The 20,924-nt window shown below is 41.8% G+C and overlaps 1 protein-coding gene and 3 non-coding genes across 6 annotated transcripts in view; 1 reads left to right on the top strand and 3 right to left on the bottom strand.

The window, feature by feature from the left end:
* Positions 1-3,075: 3,075 nt before the first annotated feature.
* Positions 3,076-3,148, bottom strand: trnak-cuu. Its single transcript has one exon. It is a non-coding gene; the product is annotated as a tRNA-Lys (tRNA).
* Positions 3,149-3,348: 200 nt separating this feature from the next.
* On the bottom strand, positions 3,349-3,421 carry trnav-cac. Its single transcript has one exon. It is a non-coding gene; the product is annotated as a tRNA-Val (tRNA).
* A 3,129-nt stretch (positions 3,422-6,550) lies between these two features.
* On the top strand, positions 6,551-6,622 carry trnae-uuc. Its single transcript has one exon. It is a non-coding gene; the product is annotated as a tRNA-Glu (tRNA).
* A 6,993-nt stretch (positions 6,623-13,615) lies between these two features.
* The window catches only part of LOC108710640 (hepatic lectin), a 77,191-nt gene continuing 69,882 nt past the window's right edge, over positions 13,616-20,924 (bottom strand). Inside the window, exons 6-8 of one of the 3 annotated variants that reach the window (XM_041587216.1) lie at positions 18,820-18,962; positions 17,812-17,933; positions 13,616-14,101 (exon numbers count right to left, since the gene is read on the bottom strand). In XM_041587216.1, coding sequence (XP_041443150.1) covers positions 13,960-14,101; positions 17,812-17,933; positions 18,820-18,962 — 407 coding nt within the window. In that variant the 3' untranslated portion in view covers positions 13,616-13,959. The remainder of the gene's footprint in view (positions 14,102-17,811; positions 17,934-18,819; positions 18,963-20,924) is intronic. The other 2 variants (XM_041587215.1, XM_041587217.1) reach the window with 2 other exon arrangements.

Below are 20,924 nucleotides of genomic sequence, written 5' to 3' on the forward strand. Positions count from 1 at the left end.
CTATTGGCACCTTAACATGCTTGAAGCCAGCTTGTAGTCTATGGCCCTTTGTGTGGCCTCGGGCATCTCGCCAGGGAGCTGGGTTTGTGTGGCCTCTGGCTTTCATTATGGCCCTTGGCTTGGGTTAGAGCCCTTGTTTTGGTCCATGGCTTTTTACCATGGTCCTCGGCTCCTGGGTCTGCTGGCCTTTTACAAGGGCTCTTGTTCTGCTGGCCTGTTGCATGAGCCTTTCGCTCATGTGGTCTTTTACCCTTGGCACATTTGTTTGGTTGTCCTTTTACCTGGGTTATTATGGCTGCGGGCCTGTTTTCATGGCCCTTAACTTAGGTGCTTGCTTGCCTTTTACCAGGGCTCTTGGGCTGTTGGCCTTTTCTGTGGCCCCTGGCTAAGGTGGCCGCTAGTTTTTATTATAGTCCTTGTGGGCTTGTGGCTGCCAGTCTTGGCTGTGACCTATGGTGCATAGGTCGCCAGGCTGTGGCGGCTGATAGGCATGGTTACTATTCTTGCTGTGGCCCTTAGTGGGCATGTCTGTTTGCCTTGCGGCAATCCTTGGCAGGACAACAGCCATCGGTTTTGTCTTGTCTGCAATCCTTGCAGGTATGGTTCTGGTTACACCAGCAATAGGCATGATTGACTATTTGGTTGGATCTAGCATGGGTTGTACCATCAGCTGGTGTTTGCTCTGAGTTTCATAGCCCATAGCTAATTTTGTTGCTGATTGGTATTAAGCAGCTGTTGTTGGTCATATGTTGTCGGCTTACAGCTAACCTTTTCTTCTGCCTTACATGCATTGTTTTTGGTCTTGTATGCCACTGCTTATAATCAATAAGGCTGGCTTGTGGACCAGGGTTTTGCAAGTTCAACAACTGACGTGCTCCGTTGTTGCATGTATGGAAATTGACTTTTGTGTCAGGTGCTAGTGCAGTTGGTTACCTTGTCCCTAAGGGTGGCATTCACAATAGCTGGCTTATTTACTATTGCTTGTGTATTCGAATTCCACTCTGGTTTTTTGCAAACACTTCAGCTGACGGGCATCTTGGCCTGCTAGTGTGACAATGGCCTTGCACAGCTATGTTGGAATACATAATAGCTGGCTGGTCCACCACTGGTTGCATGTATGCTGGTTGGCTCTCTGCCAGTGGATTGTGCATCATTGCTGGTTGGTACCAGTTTTTGTAGGCTATAAGCTTCTGGCATGCCTGATTTTGGATTGTGATCCCAGCTGTTGGCTGGTTCTGTAGCTTCTATGTATGGTCACAGGTTTGGTTCAGTTTTTGCATAAACTGTATCATTGTGCAGCTTGAGCTGTAGTGGCCTCGGCTTTTGTGGGTGTTTTCTAGAACTGTAATTGGCTTGGGTCCCATTGCTTGCTTATGTAGCAGTTGGCTGGGGCAACAGCATAGCTTACTGGTAGATGGCTTTAAGTCACATTGGTTGGTTCAGCAGCTTATCCTTGTGCTGTTGTATACCCAGTTTAGATTTGGTGGTTTGTGGAGCTACTGGGCTGTACCAGCATGTCTCTACAATGGTTACAATGATATGCTGATTTAGGATAACCCAGAGTTGGTGTTCATTTAGTTAAGTCTTCATTAGGTATTATTAGCATGGAGTTAGTGGATCTTGGACTGATCTCTGGTGTAGAGGTGACTCCGGTCAGCACTGGTTTGAGCTGCTTCCATTAAGATGCAGGACCAGGCTAATGTGGGCCAAGTCTTTTTAGGGCCACTTGCTATTGCTGAGGATTGTGTATTTCTCCAGCACTGGTGATAGATGCATCCAAGTTGTGTTTAGTTTCTGATCTGATTGATTTCCTGGTGGTTTCTAGGGTGTTTTAGTTCTGAGATGGCTATTGCCATCATTCTGGTTTTGTCCTAGGGCACTTTTTTGTTTTAACAGTTGCAGGATTTTTGTTCTTCCCCAGGTGGGGTTTTGTCAGATAACCATATTGCAGGTATCCCTCTAGTCACTGAGGGAACCTTTTTAAACAGAATATGTTTATTCTTAATCTGCAATGCTTGATCCTCAAGTACCGGTCTCTGTAATTTTGTGGTTGATTTTGTAGCTCTTGTTAATCGTTTACCATGTCCTAGGACATGTTGTTCTTGTGCCTTTTATCTACCCTTTTCAGGAGATATACATTTTATCAGCTCCCCTGTTGGATGGATGTGATGCTGGCCTTTTCTCAGGGCCTCCTTAGCATCAGTTTGGTTTTTGCATTATGTTGGTTATTCCCACCCCTTGTTTTCGGTGCATGGCTTGGTAGATCCCATGTGTACGGACATGGAGGGACATAGAAGAAATAGAGAATTTTACTTACCTACTTGACGTAAATTCCTTTTCTTCTAGTCCCGACATGTCAGTACAGGGTTTCCCATCCCAATTATTTATTTTGGTTACTGTACTGCTATGGCAAAAGTATAACCGTGGTGAGGAGGAAGTCATGTGGTCTTATAGGTCATGATTCATTTTGATTGGCTATGTTATAGGTCCTACCTCCAGGTCTGGCAGGGGCAATGCCCATGTGTACTGACATGTCGGGACTAGAAGAAAAGGAATTTACGTCAAGTAGGTAAGTAAAATTCTCTATTTCAGAACTAGAGCCATGAATTGTGGGGATTCCTGATATGGAGAGAGGCCATTATAAAGTAAAGTAGTAGCAAAAGTGTATAAAGTTAAAAAAGCACGAAACGCGTTAGAGGGCCCCCACACCATGCCCTGAAACTGCTACATTCAAGTCATAAGATAGGGATTTCTGCACAAAGTGCATTTACAAGCATTTTGTTTTCTTTATTGTAAATATTTCTCATATATATTTCTTGAGAATGTGGCTAGATTTGTTGTCATAGACATAGAGTATAAAATACGTTTTAATTTTACATGCCCACTAGTGATGTGTGGTCAAGTTTTCCTCAACCCTCCCAACCCTAACCTGGCCATTTCCATCGCCTCCATTTATAGAGCCGCACCTGCCCCGTCCCGTGGTGATGTTATAAAAGGGGCGGGGAGATAGAAGGTGTGAGTCTATAGACAGGCCACACATCACTAATGCTCACCAAATAATATTTAAAAGCTACTCGCCCAACGTGGGGCTCGAACCCACGACCCTGAGATTAAGAGTCTCATGCTCTACCGACTGAGCTAGCCGGGCAACTGCTGACCATACACTTAAAGGGTAAGTTCACCCTGACAAGGATTTAGGGACAGATTTATCAAAGGTCAAATTAAGTTATGTGAAGGGGAGGAGGGGTGAAGGGAAGGGGCAGGGAGGAGAAGGAGAAAGGATGGAGGGGACAGCCTAGAGGCGTCTGGACAGTAAATCTTGGCCTGCTCAACAAGTAAACAAAAAGTTGTTTCTGCCCGGTTTCGAACCGGGGACCTTTCACGTGTGAGGCAAACGTGATAACCACTACACTACAGAAACTTCTGTTTCAGCCATCTTTCAACAAAGCAATTTACATCTGAAGTACTAAACAATCTATTCAAAACTCACCTTTCAATCAACTGGCTAGCAAACCCTGTTTCTGGACTCCAGGATTATAGACAACGTAAATGGACAGATACCGTTTTCATGCAAATAAAATCATTTGATTATATTTCAAAAATATTGAAAAATGTTTAATCAATGTATATTTCTTTCACTTTGCAAAAAAAAAATTTCAGGTGGGGATCCCTTTTATTATTACAGATATCCTTAAACTATTAGTTAATTAAAGTGATACTGACACTAAAAATCTATTAATCTACAGTAAAAGTTACCTATCAGTCATCTAGATAATTTTTTGCTGATAGTTCTGCTTTTAGTAATTGTTATTTGAACCTGACTGTTTTGCCAACCTGACTGTCCCTTCTTAACCCGTCGGTTAGAGTTTCTAATGCCAACGGACTCCTGCTGCACAAATATGGCAGCCCCCTCATACAGGAACAGGGTAGTAAGAAAGTTAATATAAAAGCAGCAGGCAAATACTTTTATAGCAAAATTATAAATAGCATTCAAAGACACTGTTATGATAGATAATAAAACGGTTATTTTCTAATCAGTATCTCTTTGAGTTCAGTCCAGCAGTAAAGCAGGTTATATTTAGGCCTAAAGGTTCAACTCGATGGATGTGTGTCTTTATTTAACTCAAATTACTATCAGACCCAGATTTATGAGAAGGCCACAAAAGTCTGGACCTAGGGCAGCACAAATGAAGTGGCGGCATGCTGACTAGTCGTTTCTACATTTTTTCTGAAGCTTTTACATTTGGATGTGTAGGAGATTTCACTGCTTAAATCATCTGCACACTAAGACCCTGTACAGAGGAAAACACACATATAAACAATACATTGTCCATGGGAGACTTGGCCAGTTGGCCTTGGGGTTATGGTTGCCACCTTTTCTGTAAAAAAATACAGTCCATCCTATATTTTTAATAACATTGTCCCCAAGCAACATTTTTACCGGGCCGGCCGGTAAAATACCGGCTAGGTGGCAACCCTACTTGGGGTGCCGGCTGACAAATCCAGGCTTGATTACTATGTTACTATGTGAACATGCTGTGACAGCCAGTTGTGATGAATCAGGTGAGCTCACACACACACACACACACATACAAACTGTAAAAGAAAAAAAACAAAGATGCTTCTTATATGGCAGAGAAGATATATATGCAGTGTTATTTTTTACTTTACATCCCCTAATTGTCTTGGCTTGCGAGACTCTATGATTGTTGTGCCAAATATCAATCAAGGTGTGTTATATATAGCAATTGGCTTGTTTGCTTGTTAATATGGGGCCGATTCACTAACTTCGAGTGAAGGATTCAAAGTAAAAAAACTTTTTTTTGCTCTACTTCGACCATGGAATGGGCTACTTCGACCTTCGACTATGACTTCGAATCGAAGGATTCAAACTAAAAATCGTTCGACTATTTGACCAATCGATAGTCGAAGTACTGTCTCTTTAAAAAAAACTTCGACCCCCTAGTTCGCCATCTTAAAGCTACCGAAGTCAATGTTAGCCTATGGGGAAGGTCCCCATAGGCTTGGCTAACTTTTTTAGATTCAAAGGATTTAATCGTTCGATCGAAGGCATAATCCTTCAATCGTACGATCGCACTATTTGTGCTACATCCTTCGACTTCAATATTCGAAGTCAAAGGATTTCAATTCCCAGTCGAATATCGAGGGTTAATTAACCCTCGATATTCGACCCTTAGTGAATCAGCCCCTAAGTGTCCTATTGTGAAGTTCCCACATCCCCCATTAGGAAAAGTTGTTACTTTTCACAAACAGGAACTTGAATTCCAGACCCTTAGATTAATAGCCTGATACTGTACTTACCGAGCTGTCCAGACTCTGCTACCAAAGTTACCTGTGACATTTGTTCCCATGTCTTCTTATAAGTGATGTGCAGTCTTGTGGCGGGGGAGCACGGGTTTGTTTTCATTCTTGTTAGGAGATAAGAAAAGGGGGCCCATATAACTATATCCAGTTGTTGGCAGGAACAGGAAGTGTCACAGTTGGATTATGGGTCGGAAAAAGAAGCATCTAATGATGGCTGATATTTGATGGTGCTTAGCATGGCGTTGTCTCTTATTTGTCTCTTGGACACAAGCTTCTGCAGAATGTGACACCAAAAACCTAAGCTTCAATCTGTTAAACCCACATTGCTCCACTCTACCAGCAGTGATGTGGTTTGCTAAAGGGGCGCTAACCAAATATTGGACTGCATTTCATTGTCAGACCCTTGACAGGCACAGCGGGTGCTACTAAAGTAGCTCAGTTGGATGAACGTTAGATTGAAACTCTAAAGGTTTCTGGTTTTACCCTGAGTTTTGGCAGGTGGAGCTGCTGTTTTTGAGTCAATTTTAACTATGAGCTAGGAAAGCAAATCAGCTACAAGCAAAGCAAATTTAACGGCATGTTAACTACATCAACAGCAGAAAAAAACCCAGTGCAATCTAATGTTTTCCAGAGCCACCGTGGCTGCCTTTTTTAACTTTGGTAAGGGGATTAGCTCTAGGGATGCACCGAATCCACTATTTTGGATTCGGCTGAATCCTTTGTGAAAAATTCGGCCGAATACCGAACCGAATCCGAATCCTATTTTGCATATGCAAATTAGGGATGGGAAGGGGAAAACATTTTTTTACTTCCTTGTTTTGTGACAGAAAGTCACGTGATTTCCCTATTAGGATTCGGTTCGGCCAGGCAGAAGGATTCGGCTGAATCCTGCTGAAAAAGCCCGAATCCTGGCCAAATCCCGAACCAAATCCTGAATTTGGCGCATCCCTAATTAGCTCAAATGGTAGAGCGCTCGCTTAGCATGTGAGAGGTAGCGGGGTTGATGACAGCATCCTCCAAGTGTAAGCTCTTTTCAGCACAACTGAAATGTAGTCTACTTCACTACATTTGTTGGTTCAAGAAAAACATCTTAAATGGGAGACAGAATTATTATGGAAACAGTGTAATTTAGAAATAAAAAGAAAATCATAAAAACCATGACAAAGTCCCTTTAGGAAGAGTTGTTTTTTAAGCAATTCAACAGACAGAGATAAAACCATTGTGGTCCCATATGGTCTAGCGGTTAGGATTCCTGGTTTTCACCCAGGCGGCCCGGGTTCGACTCCCGATATGGGAACTGTAGCTTTTGCAATACAGTGATCCCCAACCAGTAGCTCGTGAGCAACATGTTGCTCTCCAGCCCCTTGGATGTTGCTCTCAGGGTCCTCAAAGCACGTGATTATTTTTGAATTCCAAGCTTGAAAGCAAGTTTTAATTGCATAAAAACTAAGTATAGTGCCAAGTAGAGCCTCTTGTAGGCTGCCACTCCACATAGGGGCTACCAAATAGCCCATCACATCCATTATTTGGCACCCCAAGGGACTTTTTCATGCTTGTGTTGCTCCCCAACTCTTTTTATATTTGAATGTGGCTCACGGTTTAAAAAGGTTGGGGATCCCTGCAATACAAACTAGTTTGTTAGCCCTTTAAGTGATCCAGAAAGAAGTTCTTCTATGGGTGCCTGTGCCACTTTGGTCTTTGCTGTAGTAAAACCATTTTGCCACTTTGCCGCCATGTCTGTCAATGCAGGTTACAGGGCAAAAGAGCTTCCAGTCTGGCCTTCTAATCCTTCAGAGAAGAGATATGCAGAACTAGTCTGTATTACAACCTTTGTAGTCTTCCCATTGTGCACATCTTGCTGGAATTCTTAATTGTTATAAGGTGTATGTGAATATAGTTTGCATGAAAAAAAAAAAAAGCACCAGAGTAGCAAGTGAAAACTTAGAGAAAAACATCCTTTGAGACAGAATTACATAACCAAACAAAGCCTTGGCAGGACCCCTGATAGATGTTATGTCTGATGCAGAAAGAGCTCAGTTGGGACAGCTTTCTACTAAGGTATAAAGCAGTGGCTTAACTTGTTATTACTGGGCCACACAGCAAATTATTTTTCAGGCCCAAAAAATATCTAGAGGTTGACATGTTTTATCAATATTCATTGATAAAACATCAATGGGGCCCCTATACCTCCTGGGCTTCCTCTGTAGTTACGCCCTTGGTATAAAGGTCTCTACTTCATTCCCAGGTTTCAGAACTAGAGCCATAAATTGTGGGCTAGCTTTTAAGACAACTAGGTGCGAGAAAAGTAAGTCAGCTGCAAGCAAAGATATCATTTAACCACAGGTCTATTAAGGGGCTAGATCAAAGATTGGACCATGTTTTTTCTAAGTAGAGAAAGTACCTCCTCAGTTTCTTTTGGGAATGACTGGGGCAGATTATACTACCACAAAGGGCACACTGTACCTATAGGCAGGCCTGGACTGGGAGTCAAAATAGGCCCTGTCATTCCAAGTACGCAGAGGCCCAAACAGCCCCCAACCAGCCCACTCTATGGTAACTTTCTATGGAACCATACAGCAGCCCTTCTGGCATTTGCCAGAACCCACAGATTGCCAGTCCGGGCCTGCCTATAGCGATAGCCATTGACACATAGACATTATCATACCAAACAATGTGTTTATGGCGGAAGATGAGCCAACTGATATTGGCAAAAGACTTGAATGACGGTCGGCTCGTTGATCGGCCAGGTCAGAAAATTTTGATCTGCCACTGTTTCCTGCTGAATCTTCAGATACTTTATAATTCTATTGTTTCCACATATATTTCTGACAATTCAGCTCTAAATGTCTGTATTAAAAACCTGTGACCAATGGCCACTGTTAGTTTCATACTATAAGAAAATGGTTGTCTGTTGCAGCAGCTGCAAGAGCAGTCAGCAGTCAACAGACACAGTCAATTGTAAAATTAAATAATCTTTCCCTGGTTTGTTCAGTGCATAAAAATCTTTGTCACAGTTGTGTGACAGTTTTCTTGACAAACCCAACAGAAGCCTTGCAATAGGCTGCCCTGTGGAAGGATTAAACTCATGACATTCAGATTATGAGACTGACGCGCTACCAACTGCGCTAATAAGGAATCTAAAGTTTCTCGCTCACTTAGTGAAAACTTCTATTTTTCACTAAAGTGCCATTCACCCTTTTAGCACTTTTAAAATTAAAACAGGGCTCGGCTGTTGATCTAATAAATCAAGCAGGAAATTGGAGGAAAAATGAGTTGCATTATCCCAAATTGTGTCATTATCTACTGAAGCATCAATTCATACTTACAGAGAGTTAATGTAGGCACGAATTACATAGCAGTCAATATATTTGAATCCCTTCCCCACTAATGCATCCTTAATTTTTACTGTAAGCAGAAAGCTTTCCCCCCTAGGACCAGGGAAATTTACCCACTGCCATGTTACAGTCAAGTTGAACTCTTCTGCCTGCTCTCCCGCCCATGACCTTAGACTGCCGGCTTCCGACTTCCTGTTTTATAAACTTGTTCGTACCCGGCCCCTTTTGTGACATCATCAGTGGGCGGGTCTATAAAAGGTGGGTGTGGTCAGCACTGGACTGGGGGGCCCAGGACCCCCAGCCACAAAGTCCTCTCTGCTGCCCACCAACCTCCTTGCCGAGCACACGTGTACTCTTTTCTGGCACGTCAGTGCAAATGGGGTCAGGAAGGGAGGTAGGGAGAGGAAGTGCAGGAAGCAAGTCTGATCCACTGGGCCCAAAATAGCTGGGGCCCACCGGGTTTTGTCCCTGTGTCCCACCAGCCCAGTCTGATGCTTGGTCTTAGTTGGGTGGCTGCGGGTCGGCACATCACTACCACCTGATATGTTCCAGAGGCACTGTGAACATCTCTTTTATGGCAAAGGAGGATTAGCGCAAATGGTAGAGTGCTCACTTAGCATGCGAGAGGTAGTTGGATTGATGCCTACATCCTCCAGGTATCAGCTCTTTTCAGCTTGCAGGGGGCAAAATGCCCTTCATGCACAATGACATTCATCTTTCTGTTAACGAAAGTCATCATCTACTGAATTCATACTTACAAAGATTTTCTTTCTGTAATATTGCAGTGGGTTCATCAGGGCAAGAACTAGGGATTGGAACAAGAGGCACCAGGAACAATAGAGGGATTCTGTACAGGTGCCTGTTCTGCCTACCCCTAGTTCACAGTCACTTCCCTCTGCTCCTCTGCCCTCCCTTCTGTCACTTTTCCCTCCCCAGTTCTCCCCATCAAAAACTCTCCCCACTCCAGCCCTCGCCTCTGTCATTGGCCTCCCCTTGACATCACAGTGTGCACACACACACACGGGGAGCAAGGTTACTGTGGTGTTCATGCAAATGGCCTGTAGATGTCACTGTGAGCTCATACTTATACTGTGTATACTTCCTGGTAGCTTAAAAGTGAAAGCTTACGGTTGTGTAATGCCTGCATGACTCTGCTAATAAAGCACTGTTATACTCTACTCATCCTCACCCAAAACATAACAGTTACTGACCAGGTTGGCCTGGATACACAGTAGATAACAGCAGTACCGTAACTAGAGGGGGGTGGGCCCTGGTGCGTGACGCGCAGCCGGGCCCCCGCCCCCCTCCGTACGGCCAGATTTTCAGAGGCGCACTGTGCTGCTGGGGGATTCCATTGGAGCGTGGCGCTGCCGGGGGCCCTGAGGGGGTATGGGCCCTGGCCCGCTCGCACCCCCTGCTCCCCCGGTAGTTCCGCCACTGGATAACAGATAAGTACTACTATAGTTTATATCAACAAGCTGCTGTGTAGCCATGGGGGCAGCAATTCAAGCACCGGATACACAATATATAACAGATAAGTACTACTATAGTTTATATAAACAAGCTGCTGTGTAGCCATGGGGGCAGCCATTCAAGCACAGGATACACAGTAGATAACAGATAAGTACTACTATAGTTTATATAAACAAGCTGCTGTGTAGCCATGGGGGCAGCCATTCAAGCACAGGATACACAGTAGATAACAGATAAGTACTACTATAGTTTATATAAACAAGCTGCTGTGTAGCCATGGGGGCAGCCATTCAAGCGCAGGATATACAGTAGATAACAGATAAGTACTACTATAGTTTATATAAACAAGCTGATGTGTAGCCATGGGGGCAGCCATTCAAGCGCAGGATATACAGTAGATAACAGATAAGTACTACTATAGTTTATATAAACAAGCTGATGTGTAGCCATGGGGGCAGCCATTCAAGCGCAGGATACACAGTAGATAACAGATAAGTACTACTATAGTTTATATAAACAAGCTGCTGTGTAGCCATGGGGGCAGCCATTCAAGCACAGGATACACAGTAGATAACAGATAAGTACTACTATAGTTTATATAAACAAGCTGCTGTGTAGCCATGGGGGCAGCCATTCAAGCGCAGGATATACAGTAGATAACAGATAAGTACTACTATAGTTTATATAAACAAGCTGATGTGTAGCCATGGGGGCAGCCATTCAAGCGCAGGATACACAGTAGATAACAGATAAGTACTACTATAGTTTATATAAACAAGCTGCTGTGTAGCCATGGGGGCATGTATGTACAAAGAGCCGCACCTCTCACCTTTCCTTTGATGTTCCTGCTTAGGTGGTGCAGATTTCTCAAGACGGTCAGCACACGTCAGAACATTCAGTGGAAAGTAGAAAGAGAATCGCACAGACACCAAATATGTTGCAGGTGGGGAGCGTCCCCTATTTTTTATTGTGACCACCTGTGCATCAACGTTTCGGGGGGGATTAACCCTCCCTTCGTCAGGATACAAACTTAAGTGCTACAAACATATTTAAGGCATTTGGGGTACATGTGATCCCACCCCTTTACCCATAGTCCACCAGGGTTCAGTGTATTTCAAAGTGAGGCTTGACACTCATTGTCCTTGTGTAGATTCAAAAGTTCAATCATATATACAGAAATGCATGTATGTAATCCCTTCAGCACAGCAATTATAATTATTAATAGCCAAAAATGGCTAATACTACTCACAACCAGCGGGGTACTACTATAGTTTATATAAACAAGCTGCTGTGTAGCCATGGGGGCAGAAATTCAAGCACATGATAAACAATAGAAAACAAATAAGTTCTAAAGAATCCCATTGTATGCTACAGCGCTTTATATTGAAAAGCAGCCGCGAGGTAGGGTGAGAGCTACCTTCCGTCCAGCTGAACCGATCCACTCTGGTCACGTGGGCTGAAACTTAGCAAGGAAATGAAGGGCGCATCCGCTGGCTCAATGGAAGGGTAACTCCAAAGTAAAGGTAAAAAAACACGTGTATTATATCATTTAAAATCATGGCAAAAATTCAAAAATTATTGACCAGAGCAGGGGAGTGCATGGCTTTACGCGTTTCGTGACTACAATGGTCACTTAATCAGAAGCCAAAAGCGCCCCCTGCTGACAACATATTTATACATACATTAAAAACACCAGGTGATTTCAACAACACATTTAAAAACTTCATAGTCACAATAACGCCAAAGCAGTAGAATGAGTATATATGAAACATAAATATCCATTAAAAGATTGAAATATTAATGAGTATGCTATTATTACTATTAATGTTATAAATCTGATTTGAAATAAATAGATTTAAATAATCAAGTTAAATTAATTGGACAGAATTACTATAAATAATGTGGAATTAGATATATAGTGGATAATGTACCCCCTACTGTAATTTATAAAGATATTATGTTACCGAGGAGTTATGTGACCATATAAAAGCACGAGGCCGCAGGCCGAGTGCTTTTATACAGGTCACATAACTCCGAGGTGACTATTAATATCTTTATAAATTTTAAGTGGGGGGTACATTATCTATTATAATCTACAGTTTCTGGGTTCAGTTTTACTTTTTTTGAAGTGTCTCTACAAGTTGATTTTTATCTTTAACTGCAGCTCTTTTAGCTGTATTTACCTGTATTTTATTCTTGCTTTCTAAATGGCACACGTCTCCTGCAGCTGCCTCCCTGGTCTCGCTCTTTTCCTCACAGGATTCCTCTACATTTTCACTTCCCCTCCCGTCCACTATCTAAAGAATCGCTCCCCCTCTGTGTCACATAATTTTCTTTTACCGGTCATGCAGGGAAGGAGGGGGAGCGAGTGGACGGGAGGCAGAGCGAGACTTTGATAGTGTAAGGGAGGCAGAGCGAGGTTTAGGCAGTGTAAGGGAGGCGGAGCGAGACTTCAGACACTTGACGGGAGGGGGAGTGAAAATGGAGCCAAATCCTGTGAGGAGTTTCATGACCATATAAAAACCAAAAACACGAAGGCCGAGTGTTTTTATACAGGTCATGAAACTCCGAGGTAACTTCTAATATCCTCATATTTTGCAACTGGGGGTACTTTATTTATTATAATACACAAATTTTAGTGAGTCATGTGACAGAAATGACATCAGAACTCACCGTTTATAACTGATGACATCAGAACTCACCGTTTATAAGGATATAATTTACAAGATATTCATGGCTTTTGTGTATTATATATGTATACTGTATATATAACTCTTATCGTGATAAATGTCTGAGATGTAGACTTTTTCTTCCCAATAAAGTATTTTTTATTGTTTCACAAACCCTGTGAGTGATTGATTATTTTTCTGATGTTGAGCTGTTGTTCATAGTTATGTGATGTTTATAATGGAAAACAACAAATTTTGTATTTGGAGACTAAGAGGCCTTAACCTAAACCATGAAGGCCTTAAAAGTTATTAAAATATTTGAATATGAAATGTACTGAAGGATCTCTAAAACCTCTAAAAATTCAAGTTTTTAGAAGAATTACAAGTGGAAAAAATCCAAAGTCTGAATGGCTAAAAAAAGGTCCAATCAGTGGCGTTAATGAAGTGCGCCATCTTCCCTGCAAAGAAATCTTCAGAGGGGCCCAGCACACTCCGATCCCCATCCTCCCACCCACTTCCCGCCTCCACCCACTTCCCCCGTGGACTCTGTCCCCTCCCCACCAGACTCCACCCACTATCAGCCCATGCTGACGCACTTTGCTGCGGCTGGAAAAAAGGGAGGGTGGTTCTTGTTGGCTATAGTGCAAGTCTGCTTCCACTATAGTTACGCCATTGAGTCTGCTTTTACTTTGGAACATATTTTATTACAGTTTTCGTTGGTTTGTACACTTCATAAATCTTGATTTTTAGTTTTAGAGAAATTTTAGAAAACATGACATTTTTAAAAACATGAAAAAATACGATTGGAGAAAAAAAGAGAATCCAAATGTTAATAAAAAGGCTCCTAAATAAAGTAGTCTCGAAATAAAACCATTGTTGTTTTCCACTATAAGACCCGTAACGTGGATTCCTGTTTTACTCGTTATTACTCTTACAATACTCTCGGCACCCAGGCCCATTTGCTCCTCGTCATGAATTGGAAAGACTCACATTTATCAGGCTTACTGTCATTTTTATTTTAATTAGAAACATAGCGGTTACAAAAATTTTTCTTGCAGAGGCAAGAGGATTTCATTTGACCTTGATATATAAATGAAGCATTTTTTGGGGGGGGCACCAGTAAAACAAATAAAATAAAAGCAATTCGGCAGAGAATTCTAAGTTTTTATTTTTTTCTCACAAATGGCATAAGGCACTTCAAAGGTGCAGTGCACATCATTCCATTCTCCAGTGAAATTCCACAGATGAGCACAGTCTTCATTTTTAAGATGATCGTTTGGCTCTCCTTTTGTCCAGAACCTGTAAAAGGGAGGTCCACATTATATCAATTGCCAGCATTAGACCTCTGAAGAGTTCCTATTGCCATGAATTCTTGCAGTCCTTAGGGATCACTTACATCCGCAGATGCAGTGGGCAATTTTCACTCTTCCCCTCAGTGAGTTGCATCTAAAACCATTTTCATTAAAAGGCGCTTAGTCAATACACACTCTATGCACTTCCACATAGTTGTGCTCAGTGCCGACAAGTCCTTCCTGCCTTTCATTTTGGATTGAGCACCACTGTGGCTATTAATGCATTTAATGTTGGAGTAGACCAAGCAGTAGCCCCAGGCAGTGGAGTAACTAGATGTTACTGGGCCCCACAGCAAATACATTTTAGGGTCCCAACATATCCAGATATTGTCCTGTTCTACCAATATATGTTTAAATTGCTCAGTATTTGGACCTCATGGGGCCCTATACCTCCTGGGCCCCTTGCAGCTGCAGGGTCTGCTTCCTCTGTAGTTACACCCCTGTAGTTCCCTGGGCACCCCGTGCTAATTTAGAGTGGAGCTCACACATAGGTGCATTCCAATCAGATGCAGTTGCACCAGATGCAGTGTGCATGACACAGCTTAGGTGCATCTGATTCATCACCTGTATTTATTTTGCCAACAATTTTGATAGGATTATGGTGGGGAAATGGTGCATTGTGAGAAAAAACACTTGGAATTGCAATTTGCACACTTTAAAGGGATACTGTCATGGGAATTGAGTTTTTTTAAAAGTCATTAGTTAATAGTGCTGCTCCAGCAGACTTCTTCACTTTAATCCATTAAAGCAAACTGATTTTTTCACATTTAATTTTAAAATCTAACACGAGGTTAGACATATTGTCAGTTTCCCGGGTGCCCCCAGTCATGTGACTTGTGCTCTGATAAACTTCAGTCACTCTGCTGTACTGCAAGTTGGAGTGATATCACCTTCTACGTCCCAGAAGCCTAACAACAGAACAATGGGACGGTAACCAGATAACAGTTTCCTGGTAGATATACTGTAAGAACAGCACCCAATAGTAAAAATCCATGTCCCACTGCAACACATTCAGTTACATTAAGTAGGAGAAACACCAGCCTGCAGTTCCATAGTACAGCACTGGCTCTTTCTGAAAGCACATGACCAGGCAAAATGACCTGAGATGCTCCTACATACCAATATTACAACTAAAAAACTACACTTGTTGGTTCAGGGATGAAATTTTATATGGTAGAGTGAATTATTTGCAGTGTAAACATTTTAATTTAGAAATACAAACTACACTATAAAAATAATGACAGACTCCCGTACAGCTGTCCAATTGGCAGCCCATTGTTCATCTTCTATGATCTGCTCTCTGTGCACCATTCTTTTTAAGAATTTTCACCATGCAAGTCACAGTAATTATTGACCATCTCACTGAGCATTCATATAAACAATAGGGAAATATTGCAATGATTGGAAAGGTGTACAATTCAGTGCTTGCAACCCCAGTGCTGTTCATTTGTGGTTTATGTGAGTATTTAATGAAGCACCCAAGAATTATGCAAATTACATGCCGACAAGGGGTATTTAAAAGGAAAAGTCAAAGCACAGAAGAATATGGAAATGCAGACTCCATCAATGTAAGGGGAGGGGGCTGACCAAAGAGGGGAGAATTAGAGATCAGAAGACATAACAGTCAAGATAAAATATGAAAAATAAAATTGTTACAGAAGAAGAACTATAATGGCAAAATAAGTAGAATAAAACAAAGACAAGGAATGATCAGTAGCTATGTCTTATGTTAAAGCAAAGGCAGCAAAGTGCAAGGGAAACAGGGAGAAGCAGAAGAGAAAAGAAAAGGTTGAAAAAAGGAAAAGGAGCCTAAGAGGAGAAAGAAACCTATAAACCAGTGCCCATACTTCACTAACCTGAGGTCTACTTTTAGGGATGATGTCCCATTATGATCTACATCCATAAAATCATTGTTAGCATTCTGTTCCATGGAAAATATTACTTAAATATTGATTTATGAGAAAATGTATATTGCTATATTCAATTGCTATTTCTTGTGTGACCTTAACACAGTGATCCCCAACCAGTAGCTTGTGAGCAACATGTTGGGGCCAATTCACCAAGCTCGAGTGAAGGATTCGAAGTAAAAAAACATAGAATTTCGAGTGTTTTTTGTGCTCCTCGACAATCGAATTGGCGTAAATTCTCCTGAGTAGAATGATTCGAATAGATCGAGCGCAAAAACGCTGCGACTATTCGCCATTCGATAGTCGAAGTACTGGATTGAGCGCAAAAATGCTGCGACTATTCGCCCATTCGATAATCGAAGTACTGTCTCTTTCAAAAATACTTCAACTGCCTACTTCGCCACCTAAAACCTACCGAATTGCTTTAAAAGCAAGCATAGGCTTGTTTTCCAAGTTTTTGATCAAATAAAAAGGCATTCGATCGAATGAAAATCCTTTGAGCGAATATTCGATCGAGCGCCTATTCGCCTAGCGAATATTCGCCAATTCGACTATTCGCCAGCGCTTAAATTCGCCCGAATTGCCTATTTGATTCTATTCCCCAGTCGAATTTCGAGGGATTTAACCCCTCGAAATTCGACCCTTGATGAATCTGCCCCGTTGCTCTCCAACCCCTTGGATGTTGCTCCCAATGGTCTCAAAGCAGGAGCTTATTTCTGAATTCCAGGCTTGGAGGCAAGTTTTGGTTGTATAAAAACCAGGTGCACTGCCAAACAGAGTCTCCTGTAGGTTGAGCATCCACATAGGGGCTACCAAATGGCCAATCACAGCACTTATTTGGCACCCCAAGAACATTTTTCATGCTTGTGTTGCTCCCCAACTCCTTTTTCTTCTGAATGTTGCTCACGGGTTCTAAAAGTTGAGGATCCCTGCCTTAACATAATAAATATCTGAATGAAATAGGAGGGTGATTAAGACAGTGTCTTGAGATCTACTGATCACCAGCTAAAGGTCTACTGGTAGATCCTGATCTACCTTTTGGGCACCCCTGATATAAACACTGGGGACTGCCAAATGTTAGGCTACTATTTTACATATTGCTATTGTGCACTTAAAACTGCACTGTTCCAGAATACTCTAGCCCATATGCCAATTTTTGCTTTTTATCTACTGCGCCTGCACTCCTGGACCAGAACATAGACAATTAAGATGACGGTGGTGTGGCGCTCCTGGAGTAGTAGTTTGGGCAGTGTCATAAAGGTATTAGAAGAGGGTGACATTGTAAATAATAAAAGCAAAGAGAAGAAATAGCTATAGTAAAGGGAATATATATACATGTAAAGGATATATAAATGTATAGGATCTGTTATCCGGAAACCCATAATCCAGAAAGCTCCGAATTATGGAAAGGCCTTCTCCCATAAACTCCATTATATCCAAATAATCCAAATTTTTTAATATAAATTCTCTCTGTAATTGAAAAACAGTAGCTTGTACTGGATACCAACTAAGATATAATTAAGCCTTATTGGAGGCAAAACCAGCCTATTGGGTTTATTTAATGATTTCCTAGTAGACTTAAGGCATGACAATCCAATTTACAGAAAGATCCGTTATCCAGAAAAACCCAGGTTTCCGAGCATTCTGGCTCTCCAACACATTTTATACATGTAGTCATGCTTATGGCAATACAAAACTGAAATGAAAGAAATAGAACTGTAGGACTTTGGACAATTTGGAAAAAACTTACTGATATGATGTGCTGTAGTCTGTGCCATCTACCCACGTCCAAGTACCTTCTTCTTCTAAGTCATTTAGACCAATCCAGAAACGATTAATTCTGCTTACACCAGATTTTTCCTTTAGAAACGTCTATAACAAAAAAAAGTGATGGACATTAGGCTATTGCCAAAAATCCTCCAAAAAAGTGAATGGCTAAGCTAGGGTAGTATTTCATTTGGGACCATGCTGTGTTCATCATAGATGAGCTGCTGTAATGAATGACAATATACAAAGGATCTGTGCAGGTAAACTTAGTGGCCAATTTATTAAACCTTAATTTTTTCTGGTCAAGGTTTTTAGGGGGAAAACTTGAATTTTTCGTGGAAGAATAAAAACTCAAATTTTTAGAGATTTATTATAAAGCTGCTAAAAATCCATCTCAAACCTGTAGAGGTCATGAAGAAGTCAATGGCAGATGTCCCTGAAGTTGTTTCTTGACAAGGTTAATTTTTTCTGGTCAAGGTTTTTAGGGGGAAAACTTGAATTTTTCGTGGAAGAATAAAAACTCAAATTTTTAGAGATTTATTATAAAGCTGCTAAAAATCCATCTCAAACCTGTAGAGGTCATGAAGAAGTCAATGGCCGATGTCCCTGAAGTTGTTTCTTGACATCGTGATCTAGGCTGGATAATCCAATAAAGTCAGGGTTTTCCCGATCAATAATTCAAACTAGTTGAGTTGTCACAGAGAAAATGAGGTAAAATCGAGTTTTTGGAGCATCAATCGTACAATACAAATTGACACTAGTTTTTGTTTGCGACCTTTTGTCGTTTTTTTCAGGAAAAATTATAAATAATTACGTTAGTTTAATTCATGGAAGGGAATTTGGTTGACTTTGTTTCCATAAAAAACTGAGATTATTTTGAGTTTTAGTAAATCAGCCTCTTACTGTAGAATACACAGAGGACATAGAAGTGAGGGAATTGATGAGCAGAGCAGTGGGAGGTAAAAAAAAGAAACAAAGTTAAAACCCTCACCTGTTCTTTTTCACTATTTATAACAGCAAGGTCTCCTCCCTCCTGTACACAAAAAGAGCGGGCCTTCTCCCAGTTTGTTTTCTTTGTGGTAATGTAATAACAACTGTCTTCAAAGTTTATCCAGGCAGAATCACAGGCCTCTTCTAAGTGAGGAAACAGGTACAGTGTTCAGATTGTTCATATATAAATATATACTATCTAATCTTCCATATAATTAAAAAATATATCTTAGTCGCATACATTACATTCCTTTACCTTCTAGATTACTTTATACAATATTTATATATGAATGTACTCTCTGACATAATATTGTATAGTACTGCTCTCTCTCTGCCAATGTTCCCTCTAATTCCTTCCCAGCTATGTGTACAAAAATATTCTCTTGTCTGCAGATTTTTAAAAACTGTGTGCTTAGGTCGGAGTAGGGCCGAGCCAGGCCGACTGGGTGCCGTAGACAACCTGTCCGGTCACCGACCCCACCTCCACGTGGGTGCGCATCGGACTGCATGTCGGAGGGAAGAGAGGTGAACGCGACTGAGGGAAGGGGAGGGAAGGAGGAGAACACAATGTAGGGGAGGGTGACGGGAGGGGAGAGTAACGGTGGGGTGGTGATAGGGAATGAAGGGGAGTAAGGGGAGTTAATCCAGCTAGGAGTAATCAGAAGAATTTTAGAGGTAGCTGCCCAGAGCTCCCCTATCATTGCACCCTAGCCAGCTGCCTCTTCTGCCTACCCCTAGTTCCGGCACTGGGTCGGAGTAAATGCTTTCACACAAAAATTTCTGTGCACACCCCAACTTGTTGTGTGTTCTGGCCTTAAAATTTCATGCATGCAGGAGCGCACATCTTGGCAGGAACCTTGCTCTCTGCCACAACGAGGTTTAGACTGGGCCCCTTGGAAACCAGGAAAATACCTGGTGGGCCCTCGTGGACCTCGCTGGTCTAGAACTTCCTCCCACATGTGCTAAACCTGACCTCCCACACTCTAATTGTAGCTGAATGATAGATACAAAAGTATGCGCTGGTGGGGGGAAGGGGGCGAAAGGAGGTTGTGACTGGGACAAGGGCTCATGCGGTGGCAGAGGCTGTGGGTGGTGCCACCCCATTCCCCCCTCCCCCCGTCTGACGCTAGCCACATCTGGTAATTTTTTGAGCCAAATTTCTGTTTTAAAAAATGGAAATGTGGTTGTTCTAGAACAGACAGCACAATTGTGCTCTCTGCAATAGCGATGCCGCCCCATCTAAACCCACTTCAATGAGAAAGAAGTAAGCTATATTAACTCGGATGGGTACCTGGGGCCCATTGGGACAATGGCTGCCCCAACCCATACTCACTGTCACCCAATTCAGACCCAGATAAATTGTCTTGCTGCCAATCACTCGTGTCTGATGTCACTGGGGGCAGGGTGAGTGCAAGTATATGAGATCCTAGCTGCCAGTTTTTTATGGCAACCCAGGGGACAGTATTATACTTGCTCACATAGTACTGTACTGTACTGTACCCCCTGCCATATAGGATAAGTAAACCTTGATGTGGGGGCTATTCTAAGCAGTTTTGCAATGTACATTCATTCATTATTTTTTTTTATTCCAAGATATTAAGGGATATATGAACTGTATATATGAATGAATTTTGTTACAACAGCGCCACCTGCTGGTCAGTTTCCCACCAGTCTGACCACCAAGTAGTCAAGGAAGTTGTCAGGAGAAAGAAAGAGGCTGCTCTGATGTTCTTCTGTTTAGGAAACAAATTAGAAATCTCTCTCAAATCTTTTCTAAGCAGAAGAACATCAGAGCAGCCTCTTTCTTGACAACTTCCTTGACTACTTGGTGGTCAGACTGGTGGGAAAATGACCAGCAGGTGGCGCTGTTGTAACTAAATTCATTCATATTAACTGTACATGTATCCCTTAATATCTTGGAATTGAAAAATAAATTATGAATGTACATTGCAAAAATGCTTAAAATAACATCTTGATCAATTTTACATTCACTTATTTCTAAGGTTTACTTATCCATTAAATTATATAGTATTATTCTGTATGGCACACGCTGTCTCATAAAATACTAGATTATACCCTTCCATTATATTTATTGTACTGCAATGT

Source organism: Xenopus laevis, chromosome 3L, assembly GCF_017654675.1.
Source record: "Xenopus laevis strain J_2021 chromosome 3L, Xenopus_laevis_v10.1, whole genome shotgun sequence".
Classification (NCBI taxonomy): Eukaryota; Metazoa; Chordata; class Amphibia; order Anura; family Pipidae; genus Xenopus; species Xenopus laevis.